The sequence below is a fragment of the Falco naumanni genome, chromosome 5 (genome assembly GCF_017639655.2).
Source record: "Falco naumanni isolate bFalNau1 chromosome 5, bFalNau1.pat, whole genome shotgun sequence".
NCBI classification, from domain to species: domain Eukaryota; kingdom Metazoa; phylum Chordata; class Aves; order Falconiformes; family Falconidae; genus Falco; species Falco naumanni.
In genome coordinates, this window is record NC_054058.1 from 56,043,382 (window position 1) to 56,068,693 (window position 25,312).

Genomic DNA, 25,312 nt, shown 5'->3' on the forward strand with positions numbered 1-25,312 from the left:
AAAAAACCAAACTTGCTGTTATTGATAATTTCGTACCAAAAGACACACATAATCAATAAGTAAGTAATTGGGAAGTCTGTTGAAAATACTGTCAATGCTGTCCTTGTATGGATTTTCCTTGTATGTCAGCAGAAATTCTGCAGAGGAAACATTTTGCTTTACATCCCAGTAGGCATCTCACAGCTTAATAAAAAATCACATAAAGATGAAGTCAATTCTTAGGAAACAGATAGCAGTTTGTTATACTGAGGACATCACATCTACTCAGTGTTCCAAGACCTGCGGGTAGGTGTATATCTCCAAGTGTGACAAGAGGAATGCCCAGAGATGATGAATGCTACATTCCTCGTTGCCCTTTTCCTGACTAGCTGTCACTAGCCCTTAAAACACCTAGATTTTTATTAAAAACAGGCAAAGAAAACAACATAGGTGAAGAGAATCTGAAAACATGAAGCTGACCATAACCTACTCTGTGCCTCTCCTCCAGCCTGTGGAGCAACAATCCTCAAACCAGTCCTAGTTCAGAACCCAGCAACCCACAGCAGAAGACAGACTGGTATGAGGTGCATCAGAGCACATCTACAAAGCACAACATGCTGCAGATACCACCAGGACAGTAAATGTAAAACGTCACCAACGCAAGCCGCCTTGGGCTGGCAGCTGGGCTAATGTGACTCTGGTAACTTTGTACAAGTGAAATGTACCACCTTCACTGAAAGCAAGGGAGACGGGCAAGGCTCAAGCACTTGCAAAGCTGCCAACAACAGACTTGTTTTTTACCAACAGCTATTTTGGTTGTGTACAGGGCATTACACAATCTTTTTTTTTTTCTTTTTTTTTTTTTCCTTTTTTTTTTCCCCAGCTACAAGAGCATCTAAAAGATGATTTTGCCACTGCATAAATATTATCTAAAAAACAAATACCTTCCACTAGTACTTATAAACTGGAAAAAATCTGTCTGTTGCCTGGCCTAGGCATAACATAGAAAAGCAAATAATGATATTTTATGATCAGCCACAGGTTGTGATACATAGGATGTGATCACATAACTCTCTGAAAATACCAGGTCTGCAGGACACGGCAGCACAGTTCACATCTGTGTTCACTGGTTTCTCACCTAAAATGAGCTTAGTTCTCGCACTATTTGGTTTTGGGTACTTTTTTCGTATTCTAAGGCACAGAAAGGAATAACCTGACAGCCAGCTCTCTCTAAACCAAATCTAAGGCATACAGTAGTCGTTGTCTTCAATTTAACATCAAGCACTAGCATTACATTTGAAATTGTTTATAACTAAAGGATTAGAAATTAATATAAATATCCCAAACCTGAAATCAAACAACCAACAACTGAAAGGCAGCAACAGACAAAAAATGTCTCTTCATTCTTAATGACAAGAACCTAATCAATTTCTTAGCAGAAGAATATTGGACGAAACACCTGATATACAACACAGTTACCTACACACACCACAGTAACTTCAGTAATTACATTTCAGGAGTGAAATGGTTAGCAGGACCATAGGAATAAGACCTTTTCTACAAAAACAACTGCTCTCTGTGAGTGTGATAGAGGATAAACTTACAATCAGCTGCTGGAGAACTGTACTTCATTTTTTACAGTGACCAGAGTTAAACCATTATTACCTGCCACAGGCTTAACATTTCCATCCCACAGCCTACAGGGCAGTTATAACAAGCTGCCCCAGTGCTTCTCCGTCAGCGGCACAGCCATGCTACCAATGGCATGTGTTCAAGATCCAACATCCAGCTTGTGTCTGAACCCACCCTTTGTAGACAGGAGTGGTAGAAAATTTTTGCCAGAAAATGAGAAAATGGCATGGCGTGGTGTAAATCAGTTCTCCCAGAGAAGCAGCCTCATAGAGCAACGGTAAGAATGATCGCTGTACAGCAAACTTACAAGGATGGTGTCTTATGAGGACGCAAAAAAGGCTGCTCTGAACTTAGAGGGAAAAGCGGTCCATGGAGGCAGCTCTGTAAGAAGCAGAGAGGTTTCTCCAGGCTAACTGCAGCAGATATGCAGGCTAAGGTGGGAGCTGAATGGCCACGTGGCTAGCAGCTGCTCCAAGCAAGACAAGTGCTGGTGAGGGAACAACAGCCTTTTTGGTCCTCTGGATAGTCCTGCTTGCAAAAACTGCACAACAAAATACAGTTTTCAGGTTGTTTTTTAGTTATTTGTTTGTTTGTTTGTTTTTCTTTTTCTTTTAGTTTGCTTTTGTTCACAACTGAGTTGCACAATAATGCCAGAAAACCACAAATCAAGAATACATGTTGATACTCAAAATATTCCCAAACATTCCAAGCACTAGCAGCCTAAAATTATTCATGATGTTACTCTGACAGATACTGCACATTAAAAGAGATCAACTTGAGTCATCTCAATACAGATGACGTCATCTGATTCTTCTAAGAACTGGGGGCTACTAGGAATTTTTGTCAGTGACCACTTCTGAATTTTTCTCTCTGTAGTTCATTTTTCAGCCTACATCAAGGACAGAAAATGTATCAGGCCACAAACAGTCAGAACAACAACTAGCCCTTCCCTCTCTACATTTTCTTGAGATGGCTAGTAACAAAGCTTACAGAGGAATAAAATGAATGCAACTAGTAAGGAGATATGTGAAAAGAATTTTTTTTTCATCCCATCTAGTTTTGGACTCTGTGGGAGAGACCAGTAGTGGGGAAGGGCAAAATCACAGCCACTGAGAAAATGTTTAAAACTGCCACGCCTTTTGGACGGTTTTTTATTTTTAATGTATCTTCCTTTAATTTTTTGCTCATGTGTTTCCTTTTTTCTTAATTTGTCTGGATGTCCATAAAGGTGGAATGTAATACAATGCAGAACATCTGCACAGAAGAAATTTAAAACATACAGGTTTTATAATCCCCTATTATAGGTAAAGAATCAAATTACAAGCTTGAATTCTTCTAAGTATATTGAAGAACAATCAACATATTTTAATTAAAATGGATTTAGAAAGTAAGATATGTTTCAAGTGTAAGTGTCAAAAATAATAGAATTACTGTTCATAATCCATGAGCAAATTTTGGCAGAAAAATTAGAGGAAAAAATATTAATAAAATTATAGAATGTTACAATATTTAGCTTTAGTAAGTCTGAATACTTTAATATATTAGTGTAAGAAGATGCAGGTTCAGTGGAACCACAACAACAAAACTTTTTCTTTTTTTTGCATTATTACCTACAAAAAAGATGTTTTTATTCCTGACATACCACCTTGCAACGGGGTTGGAAAAAAGATGCAGTGTGAACTACAAACTTGCTCAATGATGTAGTTCAGTTAAAGCACATTTATTCCTTGAGCTAGCTGCAAAGTTCTAGTGTTTTCATTGACAGTTTTCTTTGGGAGAGTGCCTACACTATCTGTTGATCACTACCTGGATGCCTGAAGATTTGCAATGATCAACTTCCTTATCTTCAGATAAGGATCCGTTCCACCTTGAGGCACTTGCTGGGTTTCAGTAATTTTTTCTGCTTCCACATTATCTGTGGTGGCAGTTGAATTCCCGACCATGAGTGGAGCCCAAAGCAGCTCACCGCACTGTCAAGGTGGAGCTTTCTGAAGAAAGGACACTGAAGGGTAGGGCAAAACAAGCACGATGATGAATGACTCCATGGTCTCAGCCTTCACAACCTCTTCAACAGGCTTTACAGGGCTTTCCAGAGCTGAAACCTCTTTACTCCCACACAATGTCATTTTTTTCTTGGGTGGGGAATGGGTAGTAGAAGGTACTTTTGAGCTAAAGCTTCACCCATAGTTACCTCAAATTCGTATCTCCCACATGAAACAAGCGTCCACTTAAAAATATTCCGCTTCCTGCTGTAAGCAACCAAGTCTTAAACTCAAGAATGGCTTGTGCATCAGCAGTGCTACCCTGAACACCTCTGTATGTCTCTGTTAAACACTATTGATGAAGAAAGGACAGAGCTCCACAACAACATCAGTTTTCTCTAGATTTCTGTTTGACTTGGATGAAAGCTTCAGTAACCCTCCTCCATTGCTAGTGGAAATTCTGCTGTGCAGAACAGCACAGAGCTTTGACACTGACGTGGTATTTTGATTTATAAAACTTCTTCCCATAACTCTGATGGATTCACTTCCAACTTCCTCTCCATTTCCTTTATCAAGAAATTAGCACCAAGAGAACTCTTGCTAATTAGTGTTTATTTGTACTAAGGTAACACTATGCACAGAAGTGCAGCCTGACTGTTCCAGTTTCTCAGCTTTTTAGTTACCAAAATGGATCAGACAGGATTGATTACAAGATTGACTGCATTTGTGCATTTCAAGGCAGGAAGGAACCACTGAGAACAATTCTCTCCCTGATCTCCTCAGTGATACAAGCAGGGAAACATGATATAGCGATATCTGCAGCTACAGATTACCTTTCAGAAAGACATGCAACAGGGTTTTGAAAGCATCATGTGATGGAAAATCTGCTATGTGCAGAGGTAATTTCTTTCTGAATTGGGAGTAGACAAGCCTTCAAGCTGAAGATCTCATTATACTACCACGATCACACTCACAATTTCCCTGCAGATACAGAGCTGTAACCTCTAATCAAATCACCTCTTAATCTTCTTTCTATTTTAGATTAAGCACTGCCTGAATTGCTTAGGTTTTTGCCATTTAAGACATGTTTCAACATCCTGCGGCCAGCGGGTAAGATTTATCAATAGTGCTGTTAGATCCCATTTCTCCATTTGCACTGTCATTTATTTTTACTAAACATACTTTGAATTGCCTGTCATGGTCTACAGTTGCTATATAATTTAACATTTTAGTTAGTACAAAACATCACTTTTCCTTTTTATGACATGGAGCTGAGATCACTAGTGTCATGGCAAAACCGAAGCAGTAAGGATCAGAAAAGGCGGAAGTAACTGTGTCGCTCCTTCTTAGATAAACTACTGTGCTGGCATTCAAATAACGGATGGTGAATTTTCAAATATGTATTATGACAACTGAAATTTGGAGGAATGGGCCTGTAGAACTTTTCCTAGTATTTGGATTAAGGAGCAGATACTTTAAGCTTTTAGGGGTCATATACCTCTCTGTAGAACACGCAAAGTTGAATGAAATGCACACCCTATTGTTCTGCTTGGTAGTACTGACGGAGATTTGGCATAACAAAAGGGTTTATCAAAGTCTCTGTGTGAAAGATTAGAAAATCCTTAGAAAAATGAGAAAATATGAAAAAAAATGAGAATGAATGAGAGAAAAGGAAAATGGGAATGGATAGTTCCTACAGATTTTACCTTTTGTCCTTTGTGCTCAGTGATCAGACACCTTTATGGTTTGTTTACTCTCTGCCTTTGTGGAAAACCACAACCCAGAAATGCCCACTTTTGGAAGACAGCAGTGACAGAATGCATAGCTATGGGTGTTTAAACAAAAGTGACTCGTTCTTTTTCCATACTTTAGTCTGATACAAAACTTAAGTTAGAAAGATGGCTTAGAGGGGAATTTTATATGCACCACCTGACAAATAGGACACACTGAATTTTTTTATAGATGTTTACAGTAGAAGAAAAATGCCTGTGACAAAAAGACCATTAACTTACTCAACATTCAGGATGAAGAAAGAAATACAGTTAAAGCCAAAGGAAAAGCAGGGTTAAAGAACTACAAAATAAACTTCGGGTTTATATTAAAATTTGCCAAAATACAGGAATATTGATGACTTTAGCTATCAATAAGCATTTATAATCCACAAAGATTTATTATCCCTGTAAACGAAGTTTGCCAACAGGAAAAAGAAAAGGAAAAAAAGTCAAGGAATAATTCAGGCATTTCTTGGCTCCTAACCTGAGCTCTGTAAGTCTCTAATCAATCTCTATACTTACTCCCGAAGGTTTAATGTATGCATAATGAACTAATGGTGAAGAGGAATGAAGACAGATGCCTTTATTTGCATGAACTAACTTATTACACAGTCAAGCTTGCTGACGAAATCACTGCAGAGGAACAGTAAAATGCAGAGCTTCAAGAATGTACTGATGTAATTTCTTCTGTCATCTAAACTGCCAGCATACGCCACAGAATTAGCACAGAAACCGAAATAGCATCACCTCAGCACCTAGTAATATTGCATGCATTACCTGTGAGACAATAGGAACATTCTACATCTTCAAGTCACTTCAGGAAGCTGTATGCAGGTCTTCGCAAAAATCTGAACGTAGCATCAATGTAAGAGGCTTGTATTATCCTGGAGCAGTCTTATTATTGTATGCTGCAGGATATCAAAAGACTTTGCTCCGTCAAACTCCAAAATGTGATGCATGTTTCATAGGAAAGTTTTTTGACTTTTCTTTCAACATTTCGTCTTACCCTCCAGAAACTTCAGGTGAAAATAAAGACAATTACACCTACCTGCCTCTCCAAAAATATTAAGACATGCTAGCTGTATATTCTGGTTCACATCTACTTCCAACACACATCTTGCTCACTGTGTCTTGCAATGTCTTTCTCTCCTTCCAGTGACCAAAATGTTAAGATGCAGACAGACTGGCAAGTGCCTCTATGAATTGAAGAAATAGCTAAAATCTTCAAATAGACTGTAACAGATAAAGATTCAGCTAAATAGTACTACCTGGAGGCTTCAATGACATCTTTAATTTCAAGCAAAATGCAACGTACAGAATCTCAACAGTGATGCAAACAGGAAACTGCTAACACAACTCAAAGCATACCTGTTGAAAATATGCACCTATTTTAAAGTAAGATTGTCTGTGAAAAAGAGTTGTCATTTAATGAAGGCTGTTCTGAAAAAGGAAACTGCCTGTCTGTGAGCACTTCTTCAGGTTGCTGACTCCAAGCAAACAACTCGGAAGATGTGACTGTCCCTGTTTCTTTCCTCCTCTGCTGTTAAAGGACATACTGTCAGGTTTTTGTAAGAAGATACTTAAATCCTAAAGATTTTTAAGTTTACAAAATCACCTAAGGAACCTACCAGGCCTCTCTCTTAATACAGAGGCCTCAGCACAGAGATACTCTGTTATAATTTACAGTATAATTTGCTAACCAGAACTAGAGGAAAAACTAAAGGAAAAGTGTAGTTTCACATTTGATATGGTTCCAGTTTGGCATAAAACTTCTGAAAGTTACACACACAAGTACATTCTGAAACTTTTTCTTCTCCAGTTATACCAACATGTGGTGTTTTTGAAATTAAATAAACTTCTGCGTCCTGTGACCTGTATCTTTTTACTTCACTGCTGCTTACCTGGGCTGCTCCTATCTGTATGCCATGCTGCATGCCCAGAAGCCTGGAAAGGCTGGGGTCCCCACACCAGAGTAGTTCATGTGCAGTTCAGTTACCCTTCATCAATGGATTTATGAACTAAGCCAGGTTTAATAAATTGATGCTTTTCAGCTGAGGTCTGCATCCCCGGGAAATTTCCATCAAGATCAGGCACTGAGCATCCGCAACTGCCATTCATTTCACCTGAAAAGAACAGTGCTCAAATCTTCCTTTTTCTTTGTATTACTACACTGCTAAATTGCTTTGAAAAATTGTGATAGGCTCACTCGTGACTAAAGCAATCACAATGGCTTAAGTCATACACTGCTTTGCTATCCCAAGTACGGTATCAAATGCAGCAACCTGAACTAGATGGATTCCTTAACTCCCACTTCAGCCACTTTAATGCAAAAAAGCACCATGACTTGGACTTTAGAAATGTAAAGAACTAATGCCCCACCTTGGTTTTTCTGTGGCAGAATAACACTTTGACAGTAACAACAAACCATTAAATTTGCTTTCTTTTAACCCATTAGTTCCTGGCAAATAAACCAACCAGAGATCTAATTACAGTATCAAATTTTGCAGCTCTAGTTTCTGAAATTTTTGAGGATGTCACTCCAGTCCTTAACTTCTATCAAGATACTCAGACTTAACAGCTTTGGTTTTTTCTAACTTACAGCCTATTCTATAATTTAGGCATACATATAAAGGATATCATTATGTCAAACATGCAGCCATGTTTAGCATTTCTGCCATTTTTATAACATCACTTACCTCAGCACTGTTAATGGGAGTGCATCATACCAGTCTGAAGGTACCTTATAGAGCTAAGATTTACACAAGCAAAGAACATCCAGCATGATAGGATCTGTTTTTACTTGTAAGTATGCAACAGTTCATTAAAATGGCCAGAAAGATTAGCACAATCTATAGGCACAATTTGGGATTTCCTAAGCAGAGCAGGAGAGGCTGCTGATGGTACCTAATACACAGAGCTATTTATCTGAACTGGAGAATGTGGAAGAATCACTAACAGTACATGTTTCTAGACAGGATCTATCTTAATACCCAGAATTCAGCCTATTCTGAAAGTCACCTCCTCCAAGATTTTCTTGACTGAAAATAGATGGGAAAGGTGATTTACGTCTGAAAAAACCTAACCAATAAACACTTTTGCCCTAATTTTTTCTCAGCATTTGTAAAACATGGTCAACCATTGCATGGATTTTTCTTCTAAGCTCGCTCTGCATAAATGTCTTGCAGGTTCTACCTACAAAATCCTTTTTTACTAAGGGCAGATTTACATTAAATAAATGTTCACAACATGACTATGTAAGTGTGGATATAATGTCAAACCCTCCCAGCAGAGATGAAGTCATAATGGGGGGAAAAAAGCAGCCAAAAAAATTTGGAACAATTTGTCAAGCAAAAGGAGACAGCACTTCTGTGCTGTTGTCATTTTGCTCACCCTGTGATGGGCACAAAGCCCATAATGAAGCTTTACTTATTTAGAAATACTGCAAAATTCATACTTTCAACCAACACAGCCTCACCAGGAATATTTCCTAGGAAACAAATAGTTTATACATCTTACAGAATGCCTGTAATAAGAGTCTTTGCTCTGGATTTTTCTTTTCCTTCTTGGTTTAGCAAACGCTGGAGCAGCTTATCTTCAGGCCTTAACAGGTCTGCATTCATTAAATTTTTCCTGAGTGAAGATCCAGAGCTTATGATGGAGATAAAGAGAACAGCCTAATGTTAACTGCTACCACCTGGTAAGAATATTTGGTATAGTTTTGAGTTTATAATGTTTAATTTTAAATCATACATGCATTAGAAAAATACAAGATGATGCCTTGGTATCTTCTGATCCCCATGTATTGACTACTACTAGTCAACGATATCTTTATAGAGTAGTGCGTATATTAAAATGTGCGCCGGATCAGTACATAAAATGTTCTAGACTCTACTCCAACTCTGTACACCGAGAAAACTGAGACTAAAATATATCCACACTGAGACTCCCAACACCCTTAACTCAAGAGCAAGAAAAGCACATCTTACCATACATTAGAATCACATCCATCTATACACCCTAGCTGGCTAGCACTTAAGCTAGACTGGCTGACTTAAACAGCTTGTCTATTATTTTCTGTAGTGTAGGATTAAGGAAATGGAACTCCATGATTTTTATTATGTTCTTATCCGCTATATGCTCTCTATTGCACCATTACCTTTTGTTAGTAGCTAAGGAATAAGGCTCTCTGATGTTAACGGTCTCATTGGAGTTAGGTACCATCCTTATCGTAAAACTGCAGAAATGCCTTACAAGGCATCTGGTTTTGTAGCTACAAGTTTGTAGTGATTTACAAATATGCTTGCTAAATTTTCAATTCCAGAACTAATGGCATATCTTTTAGCCAGAACTTAACCTGAAAACTTTTTGGAAGAGCACCTGTTTTCACCCCCATATGTTCCATGGAATATGTTCCATGCAAGTTATTTAGAAAATACTATTAATTTCAATTGTACTGCAGCATTAGTTATTCTTGCTATACGTGGTCTATTTTGTTGCCATCTTGGTCTAATAGAAAGATTTCCCTATACAACCCCTATCAATTTTTACTTCTCCCTTTTGCTTACATAAGTAGTATTTCAGGGATCAATATTCACACTGTGTTACCAGGTATGAACACTCATGGTTTGTCAGTGACATCCAAAATTCAGGTGCAGCATGTGTGTCTCATTTTTCCATGACACTGGGTTTTTACTACCTCAAAGGTCAATGCTCATTTTCTATATCATTTATCTGACAAGTATTCAGGGTCACAATGTCATCTAATATGGGAAGAAGGTCTTGGCAGGATCTTGTCTCACAGTTAACTATTAAGCCAGGCTCATTTTGCTTCACTGATAAAATCAATTAGCATTGAAGACTGGCACTTGCTCCTGCTTGGACTGGTAATCACAGTGCCCTTCCACCAATGTTTTCTGTGGATAAGACGACTTAAATCTCCTGATTTTGGCCTTGTTGCTATTTTCTCCTATTAAAATACTTTTTGTTTTGCTTTCTGTACTGTTTTCATTTTGTTAATAAGTGAGAAATACTGGAGTCTTCTTTATGTATTTATTCATACTTTAGTAGATCCCCAAAACCATACAGATACAAAGCGAGAACAATATCTGCAATTTGGACAAGGACAGTAAATAAAAAACCCAAGCATCTGTATTCTACTAAGCTCATCACCTACAAAGTTAATAAAGCCTCTCACTGTATTAATGTAAGAGATATGAATGGATGTACGTACCTATATATTAAAAAAGTCAACAAGTGCCCAGTAAATTAATTATGAAATTAATGTAGACATAAAGAATTTAGGAACCCTGACAAGCGATCAAAACTCTCACTGGCCAGAATAATTAATGCAAACCATTAATATATAAACAAGACAGTTCTACAGAGCAGTACTTAGCAGTATTTAGTGAAGTAGTAACTGTCACTTGGATGCTTTATCACCTTCTTGTGATAGGTTTCAACAAGATCATTAGTAACCAAAGAGAGGGCAGAAGAGTCAGAAAGAGCTTTTGGAATAGTTAAATAAACATGCCTGGGAACAGAAGACCCCTGAAGCACAATTTGTTTACTTTAACAAAGGGAAGATTAAATGGTGATTTCATAATGAAGTGCCTATAAAGGATGAAGTGAATTTTGATGAAACACAACTCTATCACAAATTAGGTGAAGCTGAAGCTAGCATACTCAACCCAGAAACAAAAGCAGTGAGGCTAATTGACCGCAAAAGGCTGCGATGGGTTTTGTATCACTAGCGACCTTAAGTAGATTGAATGTTCTTCTAAAATATAATTCAAATATAAGTCGAGATATAAATAAATTCTGGGAAGTTGCATGTTTAGTTCAGATGGTCACCAATGCCTCTACTGGCACATGAACTCTGTGTAAATTCACAATAAATACGGCAAAACCTGAAAGGACAAGCTCTTTGTTCTTACCACTGCAATTTTAAAAAGAAAGGAAACAACAGCTAGTTCGTAATGATGCTGTAATTAACTTGTGGTCTTACAGCTCCTACACAAAACAGACATGTCTAACTCTTTCATGCTACACTATAAGGCACAGTTTTGTATCTCCGTCTGCCCCACACACCAAGGATGTGATGAGGAAGATACACAAGCACCAAAATCTCTTTTCCTCTTTGCATTCTAAGAAGTGAACAGAAAGCATGAAAATGCTACACAACAAAGAATTAAAGAAACAACCCTTTCTCTACCCACATGAAAAACTTAAAACCACTTCATATTGGTAAAATAGATATACAGTTTTGTAACAAAACAAAAAAAATACTACATTTTGATGTAAAAGTCAAGGTTTACATTGAGAACTAGCAGCATTGACCCACAGTTGAAAAGAAGAGGTCGAGCCACTATCCTGATCTGGGATAGCATATTTTGGTGTGAGAGTTGTCACCTTGGTAGATGATGTATCAGTTCCTTGCTATCTTGATGCTCTGAATGAATAATTACTGCAGAAACTGAATGGGAGATTCAAAAACATGGATGGAAAGCATGCACTAACTCATTTAAAGAGGTATTAGGAAAATGCATTAGGAATATCATTAAAAAAATCAAGTTAATTATCTATAACTGTAAGAAAAAAAAAATTATTTTGCCAGTCACAGGTGTCTGCATACAGCATTGTGGGACATCAGATTTTTGAAAGACAGCAATGCTCTGCTAGGTCAGAATAACAGCCTTATGCAGTTCTGCTCCATCTTGGAAAACAAGAAAATGAGGTCCTGTTTAGGGAAAGAATGACAGCCTGCCTACTTTGTCCAGTTCAGTCCTGCCACAGTTTCCCAGCATCCAGTGCCGTCACATTAGAGGGTTCATCACTCCTCAATCTTTAAAATATTTACATATTAATCTCTTGCCAATTAATTTGTTCAGTTCCTTTTGAATCCACTGATTCAGTCTGCATTTGTGAGTATGCTGCTTAGTCTTCCTCTCTAGTGATACTGCATCCAGGAGGATTGTCTCGATTGAATAAAGCAGATATCACCTTTTCTGTTGAATACACATTTTTGCCCCAATACTGGACTGATAATACTAGAGATAGGAATGTCTAAATAGATTTTCATCCAAGAGAAGAAGATATTGTCTGAATTTTTTAAAATACATTTCCTCACTTCTGAACAGACCGGGGAACCTGAGCATTCCTCATGGATCTCTTTCTCATGTAATATCCATTTTTCTGAAGATGCCCCCAGCTGTGCTATCCTGTGGAAATGTAGTGGTTTTCAAGGGGTCAATATCAAGCTTTATCTTCTCAGTTACCTAAAACAACAAAACACCTCTGGTAGCTGTAATGGGCTGTTCTACTCCACAATGGATAGCCAAAGTAAGGTTTCACAAGAGAAGAGTTTTACAACTTCTTGTGGACATCTGAGATTATTGGGGTTGATGAGTCAATCCCGATAATCTCTGGATAGAGTCAGGAACGGACTGTGATCAGTTGCACAGTCACAGAGTTAGAGATCTCCCTGTGCTTTTCACCTCTTGACATGACCCTCAATGAGCACATGGCTTTCCTTCCTCTTTCCACACTCACCCACCCTGTCCAGCTTCTTTTTCCGTGACTATGTCTCCACACCTCATTTTCAAGCCTAGTCTTGATCATCTTTGTTTGGCTTTTCCCAGTTTCTCCCTCCTCATATGCTAGGGAAAAACGTCAGCTGGAATAATATATGACATTTAATTTGAAGGACTGAAGTTTTGAAGGACTAAAGAGGAAGGAAAAAAAAGGTTAAATTATATTAGACTAAATCAAAATACCCATAAAAGAAGGTGTTTGGTACCTTCAGCAACAAATCCTGCTATTTGCTGTGCCCATAATCAACTTTTATATAGAAATGAAAATAGTTTAAAGATATTTAACTTTTCAGACCTCGTATCAGTTGGATATTTGAAAAAGTGCATGCTCCTTATGTACAGTATTGCATTTAATGCATTTTCTTCCTCATTCATGGTGAAAGGCATGGAATTAGATTGTTCCCTATTCTAATCCTTTCCAATATAAGAAAGCACTAGTATGTAACAGACTCATACAGAAAATGTATAAATAAATAATTAGTGATCTTGTTTAGGTAAGAAATCAGTGGGCTTTTTTTCCATTTTTGAGGAAAGCCACGTTTCTTTTGGGTTTATCTGTGTATGAACCATGTTTACACGAATGATATATATGAAATTATTCCAACAAAGTTATTTTGGTTCAAGGGAGGGAGGGCAAGGAAGAAATCTTACTTCTTTCAGTACTAAATATGTGAAAGCAAATTCAGGAATTTCCAATGTTGATGCAAAGGAAAAGACATGTAGCTCTGCAGATGCTTCACAGACCATTTGACAAACCTTCAGCAGGTTAAACAAACACACAGGAAAGATTGTAAATGACACGGCAAGTGCAGCCTCTCATCAAACACGAAAATCAGCAAATGACTTTGCAGATATAATAAACACCTCAAGTGCAGAAAAGCTTACCTAGCCTGTGATCTGCATTTCACAGGTCAAAACACTTGCTTCCACTAGGAAATCACCCAAGATAGTTACCATAATAGCTGTGACTGCAGAGGTTAGTGCTAATGGATTTCCAAATGCTAAAAATCTCTTCAGTGGCAAATCTGAGCATTCTGTACCAACTTTAAAAAGTACAAGATAAAAGTAAGTGTCTAGGAGACAAATGCAAATTGAGGGAAAAAAGTGCTTTTGCCGACACATACTTCAGATTCCTAGCCTGGCATTTACTGACTTACGTATTATTTTCAGGCCTTACTTCTGCAATTAATTAATTTTTCTACAGGAAGAACTAAGAAAAAGGTACGGGATGATTTTTTGACAGGTTTCCTCAGGCAAATCATTCTCTTAATCTGTAAAACCAGTTAGCCAGTGAAGACAATATTTTGGTAAGGGGTGAAGGATTAGCCATGACAGCAACTGCATCTGTGAAATCAAGTGTGCTTATGAAATCTGAGGGAAGCTGAAGTCAAAGGCAAGACAGGTTTCTTTTGATGAGGCTGGGAAAGGTGATTGAGGTCAGCACCAGTTAGGCCACGAGAAGGTGGCTGCCCTGTAGCAAACGATGCAAAGGAGGCTGCTGAAGTTGGCAGCGCTCCGTCATGAAGTAACACCATCGTTCACATCTTCCGTGGTTTTACTTGACACAGGAGGCTGAAGGAATTGGACCAAGTTAACTGCAAGCACGGCAACAGCTATTTTTGGACACCCACTGTCTTGACAATGCCATATTAATCACAGAGGAAAACAAAACTGGCTCTGGAGGTGTGTTTGCACGTAGGTAAACACCTGCCCACTGGGGATGGATCAACTGTCTGGCACATTTGTCAGTCACTGTGAAGCTGACTCAGATGTTGACAGCTGAGCTACAGCAAAAATAACCTGGAAGCCATCTTCCCTCCTAAGCAGTGTCCATTTAATGAAACTTTTATCCTTGGATCACATTGAAAGTCTTTAATATTTTTTCTTAAATCCACGTTGATCGTTTTCCAGTTCCTCCTATCTGTATTACTTTCTACATTTCTCCCTTATTTTTGAGATTATCTTGCAAAAGAAAAATAATGCGCTCTATTCCAGTATTATACTATGCTGTACAGAGCTTTTCCTCATTTAAATTGTAGCATAGCACACACAAATGTTAAATTCAGCTAATACAATTATGTATTGGCAACTCAAGCACATCATAACTGGATCACAGCTTCTGTCTCTAATCGTAATCTATCTTGGATCCTGCAATGACATATATACTTTAACTCTCAATTATTTTCTTATTTCATCACAACCTCTGCATGTTTTCCTACATATTTTTGTTTTTAGGATTGAAGAGACATTTTTATGTTACAAACCCCCTAAAATTTCAGTGAAGAGAACAGAGTGGTCTTTAAAATTCTTCAGCTTCCAGCTGACCTACATTCAAGTTCATTAGATGTGGGCAGCAGACAAACCCCTGAGGAAAGCCACACTTGGTGTAGCCTGAGACAGAATATGACCATTTGCTGCACAGCAGGGCTGTGGGTCAGGGAGGGGAAAAAAAGGTGCACTTTTGTGAACAGCTAAATAGCACCTGTATGTGTTCAGAGCCAAGAACCAGAAGAAAACTGCCTTATTGCTTTCTACTGACATATACATTGTGTATTTAAACATTTCAGAGCTGGAAAATTCCCAGGACATTAATTATTGTTTTTAGTACAATAATTCAGTATTTCATGACTTCTCCTAGGAATATTGGGTGTCCTAAGCAATTACTGACGACACTACATCATACAGTAATTATGTTTTAACTATCAGCTCTGTAAATATTATCCTTGAAAAGCATTTTAAGGTTGATTTGCATGTGCTCCCTTCTAGCCCAGTAGTTCAAAATTCAGCCTACCCTAAAATTATGTTTGTTTAACATTTCATTTTTGCATTAAAATTCCATTACCAAACTCCCCCAAAACGAGGCTTCAAAACTGCTAATAACAGCAATGCCAGAGCTTGAGCCACTGCAGAGGATGTGCTCAGGGCTGTACGTTCACTCTGTGTTTTCCCTCCAGTTTAATGGCTAGCCCTGTTTTTGAGATCAAACACTGCACTGAAATAGGAAACCTGTATTATAGCATGCTTCAAAGAAACAGGTAGCGTGGGAAGAAAGTGCAGTATTCATGCATGTACAAAGGAACTGAAAAATCTGGTCACTTTAATTTCAGACTTCAAAGTCTTGACAATTTTCCTTCAGATAAGAGTGACCAATTTTAACAACTGACCCGTTAGTACCTCCCTGCAACTGCATACAAAACTTGCAAATGACAAATAATAAATTGGTTAGAGAAAAACAAGCTCCCCATGGTGGAGAAAATGTCAAAGGAATGATTCATAACATCTAGGTTTGGTCTTTCCTGCTCTTCTCCATAAGGGTTAGCATGCACTCATTATAAATACAGACAATTTGCCTGTTCAACAGATCAGGTATCACTGTGGAGTAGAAGGTGGCTGGAATGAGACTTGGGAAGGCGTCACAGCTCCTGTGGGTCCCCGAGGCCAGCACAGCTGGAGCGCAAGGGTTACACGGGAAGTGAAGAAACACTGAATCAAAGTCATGATGAAGGAGACGACTTCAGGGACTTTTTGCTAGGTGCGTGGAGCAGTGCAGAAGGCAGGCAGCTATGTTATTCTTTTGTCCCAGAGAAAAGGAATTTTCCTCTGTTTCAGGAAATATTCTTGCTATGTCTCCTCATTATTTGGCACCAGTTCTTTGAACAAGAATTTAAATAGGAGACAGCCTGCTACATGACTGCAACCCTCCTAGCTAAACTGTATCTCTGAATTCACAGATGATTCAAATAACTGTCCCAGACTACAGTTTGCATGGTAGTTGTTTTGAGCCCTTGACCACTTCAGGCAATGAAACTTCACATTTCTAGAAGTCTCCCATAGTGCAGATGTCAGAGTCAGTAGGTACAAGAAGTAAAAAGTATGGATTTTTTATAATTTAATGTCAAATATATCGGGTACAAATTAGCTTTTCCTTAAAAAAATTACTTTCAACCCAACCAAAACTATTTGCAGAATTTAACTGAAACTTACTATTGATTTCAGCCAACAAAAATAAAACATTGAGAAGCTGAAACATTTCAGCTCTTTAAAAAATGTAGGGGTTTTTACTGTATATTTAATTTTTTTTAAAAATAGTAACTTTTAAGACTCAATAAAAAGCATGTAAAGAATTGAAGTAAAAACAAAATGAAAGTTTTGTTGCAGATTTTATAAAATATTTTAGCTGACACCATATTTATGTTGTCTTTTTTTTTTTTGTTTCACGGAGGTATGATTTTGATGCTTGTGTCAGGTCATTCCTTTCTCTTCCATCCCCCTACTTTTCAGTGAGTGAACTGAAAATAGACAAACAAATAAGTGAACAATTTGCACAGCATTAGTGTCAACAGATTTCTCCATGCTGTTAAAACAGATAAGATGGCATTGGATTTTAGTCTGGAAAGCATGGGAGCAGCTATTTAGCCTGTCCATATTCAGGAAAGCACTGAGAACATGCTTACCTTTAAGCATGTTGAAGTCTCCTTGACTTCAAAGTACTCCTTTAACAGTGTCATTAGCTCTTGACATTGTATCAGTACTGTCTGAAAATTTGATCCCCTTTTTTAAAGCTCCCACAGGAATAAGCAACCATAGGAATGACACTTTTGACACAAGTGGTATTGACCTAACATTTCCACTCGGCTTGGACCTTCAGCAAGCCAGGAGGAAACCTCAGTTCAGGAACTCAATGGGAAGTACAGCCACCTAAACCTAGCAATTCAAGAGGTTAGCTAATAAATGAATATCAGATGCCTTACTTTTAAAGGATAGATTTTTTTAACTGCATCTGTGATTCTGAGGGTAGGGTCTTACCTGTGAATTCTGAAACACATTGCTTTCATTTACATGCCTAAGTACCAGACCAACAGTGATAGTTCCCAGGATGAAGCACAGTACCCGCCCCCTTGGCTTCTGCAACCTACTCTAAATTTAAAGGTTCAGAGAAGAAAATCTGTTTCTTACTTTGCAGGCTACTTGTGATGCTGGCATTACCTCAAGCCTCATTTTTACATAAGTTCTGGCTGTAAAGGTAAATAATGTCTCAAACAATCATGTATATATAACTAAACACCTACACATCTGCAAAATCAAGTCCAAGTTTCAAACTGCAATTATATTACTGCAAATAATTTGAATTAACTATAATTTCCGCAATTCTGTAAATCCCTTTGAAAGTATCTGTTCCTTGTTGATCTTGCACCATGTGAAGACATGATAAATTTGACATGTAGTCTCATCACATGAATAATGCATTCCGCATCTTAAGCAAGCAACTTCTGCTCCAGAGAGATGCTTAATCCATTCCCTGCTTCTGGGGATGAAAGGAATTAAACTCAGTGCACTGATCTCACAGTATGTGCTCATTTGGCTTTAATTATAAAATGATTATTGCAACATTTTTTCCAGTAAAATAAACCAAACCTGAGCTCCATGTAACCTCTGTAGAGCTATATTACTTCTCTGTGCATGCGGCCTTTGCTCATCAATACTGCACTTTCAATACAGTTTCACATGGATGGATAAAAACAGCCTCTTGGGGTTTACAGCTGGTATAGTAGTTTCAGGTCTCAGCATAAAAAGCTCTGCTTTTTGGTATCTGGTCAAGGGAAGGAGCACTGGAATCCTTTAAAGTGAATTCAAATGTCATTAGAAGGAGCCTTCACCAGGCACAGGGAGATAACATGATCCCACACTACGCTAGAAGATTTATATCACGTATCCTGGATATGTATTTTCATTAGTATTTTTTCCTCAGACTGTTCAAACCTGTGCAAAGCTCGGTGTAAGATCATTTACCTTGCTAAAACACAAAAGTTTTCTCTTGTCTGATTCAATGGCCAGAGCATTCCTTGGGAACAGGACATCTGCCGTCCATGTCTCACGAATGACAGAGCAACAAGTGGATTAGACAGCTATACTGTTTAAGGCACTGCCATGCTTCAAGCCTGAAAATACAGCACTTCAGCAACGTGATGTTTTATCAGGCATGCCATCCGGTGGGAGCAGAAATGAATGCTTTCCATACAGTGTATGCTCTCCATGTAGGAATTACTGACAGTAACTCCAGCTGACACATCTTCATCCAGGTCTAGAAGAATTTACCAGGTTCATTGCATCATACCTTCCAATCCAAAAGCTATTTGGAGCTGATCTACGTAGTGTCAGAAATGCGATCCTGTTCCCAAGCAAAAGTGGCTGTACTACTTCTGGTCTCAAACTAGTTAATGCTACTAGTTAATACTACTAGGACACGTTCTAGTGCCAAGCCAAGCTGGTTAGCTGGGATGCTTCTGCATCTGTGTCAAGACTAATCCATAATGTGGACAAACTGCCCACAGACAAGCAAGAGTGCTAATTCACGAGGTACTAGTTCACATATGAAATGTGTGGTCAAATCTTCTCAGCGTCCAAGTGATACAAATGCTTACGGGTTATTTTCAGAAACTTCAGTCATCTCCTAAACGTTCAAGTTACTTCTCAATATAGTACTTAGTTTTAAAAAGCTGTTCATGTATCTAAACCTACAACATCCACTGTGCTATAGAATGTGACTTTGTCAGTGCATGAATAAGTTTTACTTTTTTTTTTTTTAAATATCTAACCAGCTCAATCTCATTTATCCTTCAGGCTCCTAAGGTTTAGAAATGCAACAAGGCATTAAAATAAATGTCTTCACTGTATTAAAAGCTGAAGAGCGTACATAAGCTTAGGTAATTTTTCTTCAGAACACCTGAAATGAAACATGAAATGAAAGCGTACATCACACCAAACACTTGTCAGTATTATCTCTTTGAACTAACTGTGACTTATGCAGAGCACACAGGAAAGATTTATCTGCAATGCTCTCAAAAACTCCAGAATATGCAGCAAATTTTTAAGAAGTTCAAAATTAATGGTCATTGATCATGATATCCATCACTTGAAATTCTTAATCTTATCAAATGCTTTAAAGAAAAATTGCACCAGTTCAGCTTCCATCAAACCTTCTCTTTAAAGAACACAAGTGAAAATCATCAGTTCTCAAAAAGTCATGTGAAACAATGAACTTCAGCCTGTATTTGGACCTTAGCATGTGTTTTATAAATACAGTAACTACATCATAAATTAGTTACTTAGTTCACAGTGAAAAAATTCAACATATTAAGGAAAAAAAAAAAAAGATACATCAGTACATTCAATATTAGTGACCTATGAGCTAAAGCATTACCTGAAAAGGTACCACATATAGAGGTCTTAATTCACTCTCAAGAACAATGAATCTTGATTTGTGTTGACTTGGGGAAAACAAACCCTGGTTGGTGTTTGTATAATGAAAGATTTTTTTCATAACAATAACTGCATACTGGACACTGTAGTCATGATCATAACCACTGTGAAATGACTTCATGATTATACCATAAAAATAACAACCTTTAAATCACTAGGATGTTTTCCACAGTCAAAAACGTTCATTATGAACAACAGTAAATCATCCATCTCTCTCTCTCGCACACATACAAAGATGCACACAAAGCATCCACAAAACATGTACTTTGGCATTTCAGAACCACTATAGCTACTGAGATGAGATCCGAGCCTGGCAGTGGTAAAGGTCTGAGCTCCATCCTCTTACCCATAGCTTCCCTGTGGGTTGCGTGACTGTTCAATAAGGCCATGAAGTGTAGAGAATGCTAACATTAGTCATTAGAAGGTGGGTGACATTGCCTTATAGTTTCTGATCTCTATTGCAACACATCTTCCCTTCGAGCCAGAGGTTACTGCGCTTGGAGTGAGACTGGCAACATCAGTTATTCCACCTGTGCACAAACTTAGCCGGTCTTCATTTGTTTTCATTAAAAGATCTCTAAAATTTTACTTGAGGTGGAAATCTCTTTAGATTGCTGCATAAGATATATATAAACTTGCTTTTCATGGGCATATTTCACAGATTCGATTGAAGCAATTAAGAAACACAGGTTCGAAGATCACATATTTTAACTCAATTTAAATAATTGATCTAGTGGCCCAGCTTTGTGCGATGCAATGACAGAAAAGACAAGAATGGGCATAAGTGTGGCAGAAAATCACATGAAGATGAGAGTTCTGACAGAGTGTTGCTCTGCTAGATTTCTAAGCCTGTCTGATCAGCAGTAGAATATATGAGCCAGTCTCCCTACACCATTGAAACCAGATATCAAAGAAGTGATTTAATGGGGTCTGACAGTATGTGAGCTTCTGATGAAAAGGTTGTTGTGCTTGATGTCTGAAATCTGCTGCAAAAGACAGAGACACAGGAATGTTCTTCATAGCAAAAGCTTGATGCAACCTAACTGCAGGAACACCTTACAGCTCCCACGGAACCTTCCTTATAAAATTGCTTGGCAGTAATTGTAATTCATTTGCTTTTTATAACTAGTTGAACTTTGATTACTATTACCTTGCTGTTCACAAACAAGTCAGGCGTTATAAAAAGCAAAGCAAGTCTTACCTGGAATACTCTGTCTTCTCACAGACAGTGTTCCATCAGGTGCCTTTGCCTGGTTTGCAGACTTTGTGTAAGGACTCTCATCTAAATGGAAATAAGCAACACTTCCAGTTACTGTTCAATATAAGGTTAAAACCAACAACATTTTAACCCAAATACTGTGTGAATTAGCAGAAGAGCTGCTGTGAGCTAGACAAGGATGGGTATTTCTGAATGCTGACTCAACGCTCAATGTCACGTTTAGACTTGATGACTAAGGCTTTGAATAGCAGAGCTGAAAAAGATGGGGTAAAACTCAGGAAATAACACTCAGCTGATGGCAGACAATATACAAAGGCCTTTTCAGTGTTAACATAATCATAGAAATTTACTTTTTCTTATGTTAAGAAGCTTTACATGTCAAAGACTCAAATGAGATAGGTACCATCCCTGTTTAGGACTGAAAGGCTTCCAGAAGCTTTTGCATATTGCAGCTGTAAAGATGCACTCCATTCCTTTCAGGATCTGTCAGTAGGTGGTTCCTGTTCTGTCCTGACGACTGCTTGGGGAAAACATCAGAAAGCTGTTGCCAAATAGGCCAGGCACATTTATGCCTGAAGAATGGCACTGTAACAGTCTGTGTCTGAATAGGAGACTACGTGGAACACCTACTGATCAACCTCAGCACGTAAGAGACCACTAATAGTGGGATGAGCAGATGACTCATCAATTAAAGCCAGCATTAGGCAGAGAGTCACTTCTACATCCCTCTTTAGAGCAGAATGACAGTAGCAGAAAAAATCAACTATATGGTAGCTTTAAAAAGTACAAGCCTTGAGCTCAGAAAAGAAATGTGAATCAGAAGAAAATACTACGTATTTTATTATTTCAATCAAAAGAAAGGAATCAGAAGAAATTAGGCTTCTGTCTTGCTCATCCTTCAATCAAGTGCTCAAACACTTTAAAGTATTATCAAATCCTTCTATTTGGATATTTTCCTTCAGGTTGCAAAGGACCAATGCATTTAGAGCATCTGCATGAATAAATGCTTAAATACAGATCAATGAGTAAAGGAATCAAAGACTACATTATCTGGTATAGCATCCTTAGATCAAGTAGAACCGTATGAACACTTTCTGGAGAATCAGTTTTTCTTTTCAGCTGACACTCTTGACATTGTATGTCTTTGTTGCTGATTCACTATTTATGTCTTGCAAAGTCTTAAACTCCTTTAGAAACCTGCATCAAAGACAGCAGTCCATTTTTATATAGGTGACATAAGGATTTGGTCAGCATAATTTAATTTAAAACCAGGTCTCAGAAAGAAGCTACTAGAAGAGCTAGTTGGCTTTTAAAATCAGAATCTCTACAATGAACGCTGCTACTGTTAGACAGAAGCAGTAACAAAACACCTAAACGAATTTTTTTAAAAAGAAATAAAAAGGCAAAATACTGTTTTATAGCCATGCACCTTGACAAAAATTCAGCAAGTAATGAAGAACATAAATTTGTAAAATACCTAAACAGCCAACATAATTGGTTTTTTTTTTCTACAGTAAAATGAACCCCCATTGCTTTAGGACTACATTGTTACAAGGAGAAAGAAAACAGGCTTGACTATAATGTATGCAAGTACAAACTCCATGAAAATAAAGCTGTCAGCTACAGGAAAAGAGAAGCATGAAAAAAATTAACGTAGATCCAGCTACACAGTTTAAGAAAAAGATAGACATGTAAAGCTTTATTCTTCCATCTGAGGCAAGTTGAAAAGCTAGTGTTATTGCATATGCAGAAGATACGTCCCTTCATTAAAGAAAAGAATTACAACAAGAGTGAACTAGAGCTTCTGAAGGAAATAGATTATCTTTTTTCTGTCACAGAAGAGGCACCACTGAGCTCAAACTCAAGGCAAAGCTCTCCCAAACAGCCCTGCTAACTCATATCAATACCAAAAAATAGAGCTCATCAGTAAGATTGTGGCTTACATGCCACATCCATTATTACTTATTTGCAGGTGCTGAACGTGGCAGCAGATAGTGTGAGACACGCATGTTTCTATTAAGAAGCGGGCAGGAAACATAATATAATTTCTCAGGAACTGATGGATGGTGATGACTTTTGGGCCTTATTTGAATGTATAGCCTACCTATGAAAAATATATCAATTTACAGAATAAAACAGTCCTCTCCTAGTCAGACTCATTACATACAAATTATTTTCATCAGATTGGAGACAGGCAAAAAAGGAAAGAAGAATTTTCATAACAAGACCTTTTTTATTGAATCTTTGTCACTGAGCAAATGAGTAAATTACCTATAATCTCATGATGGAATAGGACTTTCTGAATATTGCACTGCACTGCGAGTACTTGCGGTTGTTCCGAGTTCAGAATAAAGGACAAGCCTGCACATCTTTCTGGTTATTGACACCGATGAGGGGAGAGGAGTGCATGATAAAATTACTCTACTAGGGAGCTTGAGCAAAAAGTCTAGTATTTTCTACACAACAACTGGCAGATAAGACAGGTAACTGAGACTGCATACATGAGCAAACTAGTATTTTAATTTAGGCTTATTAACACTGACAACTTATTAGATATTTATATGTGTTAGGTACTGCAGGCACGTAATCATGTTGCATTTCTTAATCTGTCTACAGACTTTCACAGAAAAAAAAAGGACCAAAAAGTTGCCTCATAAACTTTGAACCCCTGTTAATGCGAACCATTGTTATCATCAGTGGGTTGGAAAGCTGTTCTCAGAACAGGAAGGAACTCCCTCTTCAATGCCCACGTAACAGTAAAATCATACTGCAACATAAATGGAAATCAGCGTAAAGGATTCCCAGAAACAAAGGAAAACCAATACAACCAACTGGAGAAAGAATGCAAACAGCCTTATCGAGATACTTATTTGAGAAGGAAGGTAATACAAATAGCAGACAGATGCAGAAATAGATGCTGTCCTAAAGAACAAACTAACCAAAAAACCAAGGAAGCCCTGATAGCCCTGGAATGTCACATACCATTCACACTATCAAAAAAGGGAAAAATCTTTTATACGTATTAGCGAAGTTGTATGTGTGGCCACAAGAATTTATTATCAAATTATAACTTACTGATGCCCCCTCTCTGACCTGCTACACAGTTAGCAAAGAGGGTCTTAAAATGTAAAAAAAAAAGTCTCATGATATCAGCACCTAAAGGCATTCATCTGAGTGTTTTGTATTAACCAGCTTCCCCCTCTACAGCACAGATAGACTTCTTGGAGATGAAACGCAATCCAGCAAGCCAACACCCTGAAAAAGCAAAGGAGCAAAGGGTATGAAGCATTCCCCTGCAATGGGAGACAATAACTCAAAATCAGGTAAAACTGTGACATATTTAAGAAGCTGCACATACAAAACAGAGGGAGAAACAGGCTAGATTCAGAAGCATAAATCTCACCTAGCTACACCCTTAGTACCAATATATCATCATCGGGGAGCGAGTTGCAGGCCAAACTGCATCACCTTCACCTGAACAGGCAGATGCACAGCTGCAAACCGAGCTGCTGCTCGGTGCACCAGCTCCTGCCTGCTACTGGAGGAATCGCACTGCAGGTGGCCACGTTCACTACAGCAGGACCAGCTTAGCTATGCGGATACACTCTTGGAGCTGCATTAATTACATCACTGCTGGGTTTTTTGTTTTTGTTTTTCCCCTCCTAATTTCCTCTGGCCAAGAGATTAGACAACCCACGGTAAATGATTTCTAGCAAGTCAGTAGGTCGTACGAAGGTGACTGATCTGCCAGCAACTCTCTTCACTCAGTGGCTGCAGGAAACCATCCCTCTTACGCTGTTAACAGGTGGGAGTCATTCTCCCCACCCCCAATTCATACATTGCATGTTTCTTGCAGTTGTAAATGTGCAACAGTGAACA

General features: G+C 38.1%; 1 protein-coding gene across 11 annotated transcripts in view; it reads right to left on the reverse strand.

Moving 5' to 3' along the window:
* Positions 1-25,312, reverse strand: part of GRIP1 (glutamate receptor interacting protein 1) — a 328,611-nt gene that overhangs the window by 86,785 nt on the left and 216,514 nt on the right. For all 11 annotated transcript variants that reach the window (XM_040595938.1, XM_040595939.1, XM_040595944.1 and 8 more), the window contains exon 2: positions 21,416-21,496. In XM_040595938.1, coding sequence (XP_040451872.1) covers positions 21,416-21,496 — 81 coding nt within the window. The remainder of the gene's footprint in view (positions 1-21,415; positions 21,497-25,312) is intronic.